This window comes from Suncus etruscus, chromosome 17 (genome assembly GCF_024139225.1).
Source record: "Suncus etruscus isolate mSunEtr1 chromosome 17, mSunEtr1.pri.cur, whole genome shotgun sequence".
NCBI lineage: Eukaryota > Metazoa > Chordata > Mammalia > Eulipotyphla > Soricidae > Suncus > Suncus etruscus.
Genome location: NC_064864.1, coordinates 8,359,129 through 8,371,857, shown reverse-complemented (window position 1 = coordinate 8,371,857; position 12,729 = coordinate 8,359,129). Strand labels below are relative to the sequence as shown.

The 12,729-nt window shown below is 36.4% G+C and overlaps 1 protein-coding gene across 1 annotated transcript in view; it reads right to left on the bottom strand.

The window, feature by feature from the left end:
- Positions 1-12,729, bottom strand: part of RHOBTB1 (Rho related BTB domain containing 1) — an 85,173-nt gene that overhangs the window by 20,462 nt on the left and 51,982 nt on the right. The window contains exons 5-6 of the mRNA XM_049764541.1: positions 6,189-6,374; positions 1,920-2,899 (exon numbers count right to left, since the gene is read on the bottom strand). Coding sequence (XP_049620498.1) covers positions 1,920-2,899; positions 6,189-6,374 — 1,166 coding nt within the window. The remainder of the gene's footprint in view (positions 1-1,919; positions 2,900-6,188; positions 6,375-12,729) is intronic.

Here is a 12,729-nt window from a genome sequence, read left to right as displayed (position 1 = left end):
CACATTTCACTCAACATAATAGTTTCCATGTTCATCCAGGTATAGGAAAATTTCATGACTTCATTTTTCCTAACAGCTGCATAGTATTCCATTGTGTAGATGTACCACTGTTTCTTTAGCCACTCATCTATTGTCGGACATCTAAGTTGTTTCCAGATTCTGACTATTGTAAATAGCACTTCAATAAACATAGAGAGCATGAGAGGGCAGTTTTGTATGGTGTTTTTATGTTCCTAGAGTATATCCCTAGGAGTGGTATTGTGGGATTATTGGGAACTCAATTTCCAATTTTTTGAGGAATATCCATATTGTTTTCCAAAAAGGCAATAAATGAGAGTTCCTTTCTCACCACATTCACACCAGCAGTGGTTGTTCTTGTTCTTTGTGATGTGTATCAGTTTCTGTGGTGTTAGCTGTTTTAATTTACATCTCCCAGAGAATTAGTATATAAATCATTTTTTTACGTGCCTCTTGGCCATCTGTATTTCCTCTTTGCAGATATGTCTGTTCATTTCTTTTCCCTATTTTTTTTGATGTGGTTAGATTTTTTTTCCTTGTTTTTGTCAATACCTTGTGTATCTTATCTTAGATAATTGCTCCTTATCTGATGGGTATTGGGTGAATAGTTTCTACCATTCCATGGCTGACCTCTGTATCCTAGTTGCTGTTTCCTTTGAATTGAAGAAGCTTCTCAGTTTAATGTAGTCCTATTTATCTCTGCTTTCACTTGTTTCAGCCCCATATTCTCTATTGCTATGGAATTTTTTTCTAGCGTGACTCTTTACTCTATGAAGTTTTATAAATATAAAAACATTCTTGAAAAAAATAGAAATTATTTTCTATCATCCACTATCCAGTTCACATTAATTTTCCAGTTATTTGGTCCTCATTTTGTCTCTGGTTATTTACATCTTTGTAGTAAGGGAGCCTGAGAGGTCGATTTCACACAAAAAGATCCATTATTAAATTTACTGCAGGTTTTTAACTTTTTAAATAAACTTTCAATACTTATTCCATACCCTGGAGGTCAATCTTTGGAGTAGTTAATGCTCTAAGCTTGAAAATTAATGAAAAGATGCAGGAACTGCTTATTGAATGTACCTTCCTTTGACAGGCATTATAAATGATAAAGACAAAAATAGAACTCTCCCCATAAATAGAAGTCAGGAAGTCAAACTTATACAATGACACACACACCCACAGGACAGTTTCAGAGAAAAAATAGTTGAAGTATGTAAGATGGAAAAAGTGTAGGACAGTAACTCATTTTAGATACAGGCTACTGAGGTGCTCAATTATGTAAAGCTAATGTGGCAGCATAGGGCACAGTTTTCAAAGGCAAAGAGGAGGCTAGGAAGATGGAGATGAGCAGAGAAAAGAAGCTGAGAACCAGAGTAAAGAAGGTAAGAACTGAAAAAAAAAGAGAGGGGTTGAGACAGAGGCATCTCTGATGAAAATGAGTAGGGTCATCACATTTCTCAAGCATTTCAGTTGATTAGTCACTGATTTTTATCAAGATTTAGTTCCTTAAGTTTAGTGATGAACAGATTTGGTCAGAGAAGGGATACTGAAGGGGAATTGTAAGCATCAAACCAATTGATTGAAGGCTCAGGGAATATGACACCAGGCAGAAACATTGTGATACCATGGTGTTTCATGAAGCATGAAATTCAAACCTTGCCTCTGTCATAATCCCAGTTACCTAACTTTTCTGCTGTTCACCATTTGACCCCTTTACAAAAACTGAATACAGAATATTATTTCCCCTGAAGTGTGATGAGAATTAAGTGTGAATACATGCAACTTAGGTGATGGGCAAAAATAATCACTTAACACATGTTAGTGTCCTGCTCCTGTTTGCCTAATGTTTGATAATAGACAACTAGAATAATCATGACTATGCCCTTGGAGCCACTCACCTGAGAATGTCCCCTTACTAAGACATTCTTTTATCCGATTGGCTTTCCTGACATGAAAGGCTTTTGTAATCTCCTGGTTCATGAAAGCTTCCTTGTTCATGATGTTTTCCACCATCATCCTCAAATCGAACATTTCCAGAACCTCTGCGATCTGAGCCAAACCTCCCAAATCCTTTTCATTTTCATCCAGTTGCCCTGTATAAAGAAACTGGAGGAGGGTTCGGAAAGGACCTGGCTGCACTGATGAGTCCATGGTGACCACAGTCACAGGTCCCAACCTCTTGGAAATGGGATTAACTTGCATTTCCTTGCGCATGCCCAGGAACCCCTTACTCCAGCTTGACAAAGTTTGAGACTCCAAAATAGAGCCCTCGACTTGGAGACCTGGAGTCTCCTGCTGGGATGAGGGGTCGTGGTTCCAGAATTTCCACTGATTGGACCCTGATGGGGTGGTGCCTGCCTCCTTCTCCTCATCAGGGTCACGACTCAATGGCTGTCCCTGGCCATCCTGGTTTTGCTTTGTCCTGTCACAAGATCTGTCACTCAAATTGGGGGTTTCTTCACATTCCATGAGAAAAAGATCATAAAACTTAGAAGACGAGGTAGCGAGGTAAATTTTGTGTGCAAAGATGAGCTCCTGATCCTGAAGGATGAACAGGACATCGGCACACAGAGGATTGTCCAGTAAACAGGCAGCTTCGTTTGTCCCCGTGGAGGGACATTCTGGAACTTGGATGACAGGTGGAGGGGCCTTTGGAGGTAGGAATGGTGCCTGCAGCAAAGGTTTCTGAACCCTCTTTAGGTGGGATTTCCAGAACTGGAGGTGCCGGCGGGAAATCAGTGCAGCCCGGATTGCATTGTCAAATACATCCTTGATACCAAACTGATCAAACACGCTCGTCTCATAGTATGGGATGCCAAGTTCCTTTGCGACCTCTCGGCCTTTTTCTGGGGGCAAAATATCCCCCCTCTTGATGGGCCTGAAATAGAATCATAAAACAAATTAGAATTAGAAAGAAACCTAATTTTAGGAAACAGCAGTATTTAGGCCTTATCTAGGTAACTAGATGAATATATTTATTTATTTATTTATTTATTTATTTATTTATCTATATGTATTTATTATTTACTTATTCAGGCTCTCAGTAAGGTTCTTAAAAATTTGCTACAAACGTCAGATCTTTCAAAAATATGACTACAGACCAAAAAGAAAAAAAAAGAGAGAAAGTTTTCAGTAGTAACTACACTTAATTAAAATATCAGTGATTTATTCACTTACTGATCTTAGGAGAGTTATTTCATCTCTTTTAAGTTTTTATTTGCCCCCCTCTTTAATAAATAATAATATTGAGTACCTACATTTTTTGGGTATTTGTGTGTGTTCATTTTTTGGGCCACACTTACAGTGCTGCACTCAGGAATGCCTCCTAGAAGGCTTGGTTGGGGGGGAGGGTGTCATATAAGAAGCTGGGAATCAAGGCTGAGTATGCTATGTGCAGAGCATATTTTTGGGGGTCACACTTGGCGGCTCTATGCTCAGAAATAACTCCTGGCAGGTACGGGGACCATATGGGATGCTGGGATTTGAACCACTGTCGGTCCTAGGTTGGCTGCGTGCAAGGCAAACGTCCTACTGCTGTGCTATCTCTCCAGCCCTTGTGCAAAGCATCTTATCTTCTGTAATATTGCTTTGTCCCCAAATAGAAATTTTATCTTTTTTTTTTTCATATTCTTCACAGGCTTTTTACTCTTCGCTAAGAAGTCTGAATTAGCTTTAAATTTCCTTAAACATGCCTTCTGGTTCCATGGAAGCTAATGGAATAAAGTCTACATGCCTTAGATTTGTAGAGAAGGCCCATTGATAATTTAATCAAATCCAGAAAGGCCAAAAAGAATTTGCAAACAATTTAAGCAGAACAGTGCTGGGATGATAGCAATACAGAAAAATCTACACAAAAGATCTGTTGTTATACTCTTCACAAATACATACATGATTCAGAAACATACTCTTAGGAATTGATCTTTCTGTATAATTATTTGGTTTGTCCAGAGCAAAGGCAATGTATGAGACAAGCCTGGATCTTAGGGAAAAAAGAGACAGTACTGGAAAGAATTTGCATATGAAGACCTAGATTAAAGGAGAAAAAATTGAAAGGCAAATACAGGAAAGATAACTTTAAGTGAGTGTTTGCGTTTCTTGTTCCTAGGATTGACTTGAAAACCATGAACTGATGAAACTCCTCAGATTTTAGTAGCTTTCTTCATGAAATAAAGAAGGAACTGACTTATAGAAGAGATCGTTCTCTCTACTGTCCTTTGCAATTCTCCATTACTTTACAATGTGTACATGGCTGTAAGGTCCAAAAATCTAAGGAAATATGTGTTACATTATATATACGTATATTTTTATATCATATATATTTTTTTGTTTTGTTTTGTTTTTGGGCCACACTTGGTGACGCTCAGGGGTTAGTCCTGGCTATGCACTCAGAAATCGCTCCTGGCTTGGGGGGCCATATGGGACACCAGGGCATCGAACCCAGGTCCATTCTGGATCAGCTGCATGCAAGGCAAACACACTACCACTGCACTATTGCTCTGGCCCCACTTATATATATCTTTATATATATTTTATATCTTTTTATTTCTTTAAAACATACATTCATTTCAGAACAGTTCCAGATTTTAAAAAAAAAACGTGAAGAGTATACAGAGCACTCTCATATATCTTGATTGAGTTTTCCTTACTATTAATTAATATTTATTTTCTAATTTTCCTATTATCATCATGATATTATATTATATTATCTGTATGGACAGATATTATATATGTAACATATTCATTATATATCATTTATATTATATATACTTGATATATAATTATATAAACAAATATATTTGTTGTAATCCATAAACCAAGTTTTATATTTTATCACTAGTTAAAATTTCAACCAAATTCAGAATTTTCAGTATTTATTACATTTTTTCTTTTTCATTAATAAATATATTTTTCATGAAGAAAATTTCTGAGGCTAAAGATAGTCTCATTCATTACAAGTCCTCTTTTCTTCTATGTAGCTCTTAATATTCAGCTCCTGAACTCTATGTATTTATAAATGGTATTGGGAAAACTGAACACAAAATGTTTCCAGGAAACATTCAAAAATATCTAGAATGTCAGAAATTATCTGAATAAATTTCCATTTACTTTCCTTATGAGAATGAAATATTTTGTTTATGTAAAGTTCTATGATTTTTTTAATTCTTATAATTTTCATTAGAATAATAAAGGTGATTTTAATAATTATTAACTCTAGTAATTTTTACAAGTTTCCTAATAAACCTAGTAGGCAAATATGGAAGAATTGTGTGATTTCTGTATTTCTGGAAAAACTATGGTTTCTACACACAAAAACAATGTAGTAAAACACAGAACATAAATAAAATGTATTTTTTTAAATAAAGAGAATATGTGGACGCTGGTTTGTAAAAGCTTTTATTTCCTCTCTCACATCAGTATCTACATTTTATATAGAATGAAAACACCCTCCTTCAATCTGTGTTTTCAATTTGTGTTACTTTAAAATTCACTTCCAGAATAATTTCAAAAGCAGTGTTGCGGTTTTACAATTATAGGTTCCTATTAAGAAAATATGTGGACACACTATTTTGGAAATAAAATACTTCCAGGAGTTAGATTAAAAAATGAGATTAAGGGGCCGGAGAGATAGCATGGAGGTAAGGAGTTTGCCTTTTATGCAGAAGGTCGGTGGTTCGAATCCCGGCATCCCATATGGCCCCCTGAGCCTGCCAGGAGCGATTTCTGAGCATAGAGCCAGGGCTAACCCCTGAGTGTGACCCCCCCAAATGAGATTAAAACACTGATGTTCCTAGGATCAAGAATGGCTTATCACTCTGAATGTAGTTAATTGTATAGTGATATTTATAACTTCGATGATGCCATGATGATTAGTTGATAATTTTGCTCAATATTTTAGAAATTTAAAAACATGCCATACTTCCACAATTTGTTCTGAGCACCACCCAATCATCATTTGACAAACATGAGTTGCCAAGTATGAGATAATGATGAGCATGAGAAAGGCTAGGGGACATTTCCTCACGATGAACAAATTAACTTACAGTGTATGGCTGAGTGATGGGGTCTCAGAACCCTTGAAAAACAGAACCTTTGGTTACAGACATCTGTCACCTCTAAATTTTTATTTGGCCAGCACAGTGAAAAAAACACAGAGTCCCTTGGCTTACCTTGCTAAAGGGCGTCTGGCTCTATTAACAGCTTCAAGATCAGCATAGCGGAGATCTAGCTGGCAGCCAACTAGAACAACAGGTGTCCGAGGACAAAAGTGTTTGATTTCTTGATACCACATGGTTTTCACATGATTTAGGGAATTGGGATTAGCGATTGAAAAACAAAGGACCACAACATCCGACCTAAAAGGAAATCACAAAATACAAAAACAAAAGCCAATTGCCTTTTAACCTTCTTGTTTCTTTTAACATCATGGTTCCCCCCTAGTCTTGTCTCCTCCTTCACCACCACCAATCTAATGCCATCCCATGACATGATTTAAAAATAAAAAGACCAATATTTAATACATCTCAGTCATGCAAACAGCCTGAGTAGCCCCGCATTCCAGCATGGAGACAGCCTGAATTCACTTCCATATGCACTGCAGAATGCTTATGCATGGAAAGTTTCTAAGAGGCTTATTGTACTGTTACCCCAAATTGATTCAGTCCCGGAACCACAACATGCGGAACTATTTCTATGTCTAAGAAATAGTTTCAAGAGAAAAGAATAAAAAGCACCATTTTTTTTTTTTACTAGTTTAAACATAAAGGTGATGATGAGTCAACCCCATGAGGTAAAGCAAACAGTTTAAACATTGCTGAAAATGTAATAGGTATTTGCGTGCAGGGTGGCAAATACACAGAAGGATTCTTGCCCTTCTTTCCACGTAAGCACACATACAAGAGCACATCGACTTATCTGTTCCTAAAAAAAAAAAAAATTCTGAATTTTCAGAAATGTGTTGAGTTGAATATAGTATTTAACACAAACTTGCAAGGGTTAGATGGACGGCCAGTAAGATGAGAATATGATGAAAGCTGACATCTCAGAGGTAAATGTCAGAAGGCAAAAATATGGGAAATATGGGAAAATATGGGAAAGAGAGAAATTTCTGTAGTCTGTTTTGCTAAGGAATCTTACATTTTTAGACAATAACTTACCATACTAGAAGCCATGAGAACTGTTTTTACAAAACAGTTGTTCAATTATGGTGTTTGGCACATGGCTGCTAAAAGGTATAGTTAAGTTAATGAGAATCATAAACCATTATTTCAGGTTAAAATATGCTAAATGATCACTTTGAATCTATTGAGGCAGAATGATATAAATAAGAAGAAATGTTACGGATTCAAGATTATCTTGCATCTAAATTTAGATATAAACTCTCTTCCAATTTTATTAGATGTTAATTTATTGCCTTTATTGTTCACGAAATGAGAAGAATCAAGTAGATAAATCAAAACACCTTCTTTTTAAATTATTAATGAGATTTCCCCCCCCTACATATCAATGAAGACAAACAAATATATTCAGGCAACCATAAAATTTCTAAAAATAATCATTTGCAATGCAGAAGCACTGCAGGGTGCTTACATTGAATGTAACTTACGAGTCTTTAAATTTATATTAAATAAAAAAAATTGCAACAGACTAAAACATTTAAAAGAAGTAATCTTGGGATTGAGAAATTTTCCAAATATAAAGAGAAGACCTTGAACTGACAGGAAGATGAATATATTAATCTGCATGCTTTGAATATTTTTGAAATAAATATATTATAAAAGATTCTTGAACACTGGAAAATATAATGCATAAAATATATACATATGTATAAATGAAGGGGAAGCATATGCATTTTTTGGATCTGATTTAGATAGTGGAATATTCAGGACAGAGTCTTATTTCTAATCAGCCTAAACAACAGTAGTCACTGAAAGCAAGAATGCTTTGAATTTTATATTTTCCAGGAGCTGAATTTTTCTATTATTCATAATCCTATTATGTAGAATATCTGATGAAGCACTGTTATAAGCTTCAGCACATCACAAAATAAAGCCACCATGAATTTTGACACAGTGAGACGAACATGGTGATGTTTAAGGTTCAATGTTATTGAGAAATAATTGAGGAAGTACATTCAGCATTAGGTCAATAATAGCAAAAGGTATGAATAAAATTGTTCTAATTTGGGCCCTCTCTTCCCATATTAAGCCACATGACGATGACAAAAAGCATTCTCAGAGCTTAATTTATATAACAGACATGCAGCTAAATGTCAATTCTGTTATCTCCTTTTATGATACAGCAAGTGAGGTTTTTGAAATCAGAGCGAGCTCGGTTGCCAAGGTTACTGTGATAACACTTATACCACCGAACACATACTAGTTACTATCCAGATGACCTGTAAACAAGTACAGACAGGGCCTTAGGGGTTGGAAAAATGGAATCAACTGATAATAGAAACACAATGCCATCACATAATACAGTCCACGGGCGCAATTCCTAACTATGTCGCATCAATATCTCATTGCACGAAATGTTACTGGAAAGCTAAAATTATAATTTAATAGTCTGTAAATATTTTCTTCACAAGAAGGATAGTTAAATAAAAGTGGTTGTATTAAGAACAATGCTTCCTCTGAAGCTAAAACAACTTTCTGAATCCAAAATTCTATTGCTATGGAGAAAAAAAAATTCTATTTCTATCCTTGGAAATAATTATTCTTTGTGTTTATTCGTTAAGTGCACATATTTAAGTACCATATCTCTGCTTTTTTACATAGAAAGAAGTTAAAAACGCAGATAATATTTCAATTACAAATTGACTTGTTTCTTTGGTTGAGTTCTTATTCCTCAATAATAGATGTAAGTTAAGAAAACATTGTGTGCAGTTTAGATATAAGTAGGATTCTTTTTCATGTTTTAATAAGTGTAGTACTTTAAACTTAAATTTAACCAAAAGGTCTAGAATAAAAATTGAAGTAACAGTGCTATAGAAAAATGCTACTTGACAATTATCCTTGATCCAATATTTTTCTAGTTCCTAACTTTTAATATAAAAATATATTTGGTGATATAATCATCTATTCAATTATATTATCTTGAGAATACCTTTTATTTCCTACATTTTGAGCCATTTTCTATCGTGTCCAATAAGGCACAGCCCTGCAGCTAAGAATATCCCTCATTTGAAGCAGAATTCCAAGGAACTAGAGATATTAAATAACTTTTAATCAAAACATTCATTCCTATGTGGAGAGTAGTCCAAGTCTGACATAATCTCATATTTAAAATGCCATTCCTATGAAAGATAAAGGCAAGTCCTAGCATTTCTGCTTCTAGGGCACTTCACAATTTTTCCCTTTTAAGAATTTAGTTTAAAAATAATTGGTGAGTGTGATGTGGACATTTTCACATATTAGGCAGAGCAGTGTTTGCCTTGCTATGACCCCAGGGTTCTTATTTCAACAGTAAAAAGAAACTGATAGGATTTAAACAAAGTCCTACAGTTATTTAGATTAGAATGTACAAGAACTCAAGAATGCAGAGGACAAACACAGAGTAGACAAAATTCCAAAATACAGAACACTGAAAAGGGACAGAAAAATGTTTGAAATTTCTTTTTGATGGGGCTAAAGCGACTTCATTAAAGAAAACCAGGATCCCCCCAGCGTCCCATATGGTCCCCCTAAGCCAGGGGCAATTTCTGAGCTCTTAGCCAGGAGTAACCCCTGAGCATCAAACGGGTGTGGCCCGAAAATAAAAAAAAAAAAAAAGAAAACCAGGATTACAAAGGATTTAGAGGCATATATTGCTTTGTTGTCAAAGAAATATTTAACTTTGAAAAAATGTTTTTTTTTTTAATTTGAATGGTGGAAACATCAATATAATGTTTTTTTTAGGTGAGGATTTTTTTTTTTTTTTTTTTTTTTTTTTGGTTTTTGGGCCACACCCTGTGACGCTCAGGGGTTACTCCTGGCTATGCGCTCAGAAGTTGCTCCTGGCTTCTTGGGGGACCATATGGGACGCCGGGGGATCGAACCGCGGTCCGTCCTAGGCTAGCGCAGGCAAGGCAGGCACCTTACCTCCAGCGCCACCGCCCGGCCCCTTAGGTGAGGATTTTATCACTTAATATCCGTAACATAACGTCTTGAGAGGCCAGTTTAAAATTTACTCTAAATAAATCTCTGTGTTGAGATTCTTTTATAAAAGATTTTCAGTTTTTTGAATTAAGTAGAAAAGAATCAGAGATCATCTCATTTTTTAAGCTCATAATCTCAAACTCAGTCGAGTAGTTTTCTTCAGATATTAATCAAATAAAAACTAACATTTTTAGTTAATTTGTAATGAAAAGATAGGTTCAGGGGAACATGTGAAAGTTGGACAAAGATACTTGGAAAGCATGCAAAATTGGGATCTAACTCGAACATTTGAGAAAAAAAAAAGCTGAAAATCATAGATCTTATCCACACCTATTTTGAGCCAAGATATATTGTTTTCCTTTGAGTTTTTTCTGGGGGTCACACTCTGCAGTGCTCAGGTGTTACTTCAGGTTCTGCACTTGACGTTCACTCCTAATGGTACTTGGGGTACCATCTGAGATGCTGGGAATTAAACCAGCTTGTCTATCTCCACCTGAAACTAAATCTGCTTCAAAATGCCACCCATGTACTTAAGACCTGCGTTCCTAACATTTACTGTCAACTATTATAAATTTGATATGAAAAGATCAGAGAATCAACTCAACCAGAAGCCGGACTAGTTCACCAAAATGGTAAAATCCTCTTTTGTAGAAGTGGTTGAAAAAACAGAACTCATCTACACATAAAAAAATTTGCTTTTAAGAATAAATTTCTGAAGTTCTTCCTCATTGCAAAAGCTCATCTACTCTGCCACCATTATTCAGTTATGGTATTGCAGGCCTCTTATTTGCTTATCTGGTTAAGACAAAATTTCTTAAGTCAATTACCTTTTTTTTTTTTTCAGGCCACACCGTTTGATGCTCAGGGGTTACTCCTGGCTAAGCGCTCAGAAATTGCCCCTGGCTTGGCGGGACCATATGGGTCGCAGGGGGATCGAACTGTGGTCCTTCCTTGGCTAGTGCTTGCAAGGCAGACACCTTACCTCTAGCGCCACCTCACCGGCTCCAAAGTTGTTTTTTTTTTTTTTTCCGGGAATTACCGTTTATGTAAGAATCTGAGATGAGGACAAAATATTTGGTGGGTGAAGTGGAGGTCAGAGGATTCCGGTCAGTCTGCTGGATTGTGAGTGAGATACTCAAAACACTTCTGATGTTGGGGCCAAAGTGATGGCGCAAGCGGTAGGTCATTTGCTTTACACACACTAACTTAGGATGGACTGCTATTCAATCCCCTGGCGTCACATATAGTCCCCCAAACCAGGAGCGATTTCTGAGCACATAGCCAGGAGTAACCCCTGAGCATCACTGGAAGTGGCCCCAAAACCAAAAACCAAAAAAGAAAAAGAAGAGACTTCTGATATGTGTCAATTCTGGTGGACCTCTTGTTTATGAAGTTTGATGACCAGTACAATAGGAGTTATATGATTTTAGCTTTAAAATATCTCCTAATTATTATTATTATATTATTATTAATATTAGTTTTTGTGCCACACCCAGGGAGGATCAGGGGTTATTTGTGGCTCCGAACTCAGTAGTTACTCTTGGCAGGTTCAGGGAATCATATGGGATGCTGGGGATCAAACCTGGTTTGACCACAGATAAGGCAACACTCACATCACCAAAGTATAGCTCCAGCCCCCAATACCTCCTTTTAAACATACTTTAAGCCTATTGTTAACATATAAACATGATTTTAAGCATTTTAAGACAAACCAATTTTTCAAGTTATTTATCTTGTAAAAGGTGTATTTAATGTTTTCAGTAAAGACTTCCTTAGCTTTTCTACTTAACATGATCCCATTTTAATGGGTTTCATTGTCAATATACACCAATCCCTTTGGGGCAAAGTTTCAAGCAGGACTTTCTGACCTACACCTTTGGGGGTTTTGAGATTCACATCCCTCAAACCCCTCGTAATACAGTTAGGTTTTTTTCAGAGACATTTAAAACCATTCTTATCGACATACCTTACATGCATAGAGTTTGGCAGTGCTATGCAAACAGACAGATCAAAACAGCACAAAACAGTTGTGAGCATGGTAGAAAAAAGGAAATGTGTAATAGGTGACTCTGGAAAATTTTAGTAGGGGAGCAGCCCAGTGTGTATGAGATGCAGAAGGAGTTGTCAGTGATGTGAACAGAATCACCTGGAGATGAATGGCTGTGTAGACTGGTACTCATGGAAGATGAAGAGGCCTGTAAGGGTGACCCTAGCAGGAAATCTGGGGAAAGCAGGGCAGTAGACCATGCATGCCCTGGACATAAGTAGATAAATCAAATCAATACTTTACCAATAGCAGTGAGGCTTCTTAAGTACAGATGTTATGTGGGAAAAACTGTGAAAACACCCTGAAATATATCCAGATTTGGGAGCGATTAGCATGCACAACTATTTATTTCAAGCCCATAACTGTATGTTTAGTTGGAAGCAACATTTTTAGACCAGTCTTGCCCCCACCCTCCAAAAGTGAGATCAAAGCATACATGCTCTTAAGTGCAGTTGTTACCAAACTCAGGAGTGTTAGAGATGGTTAGAAATGGTTGGTTTTACTACTTTGGGGCTAGTAATAATA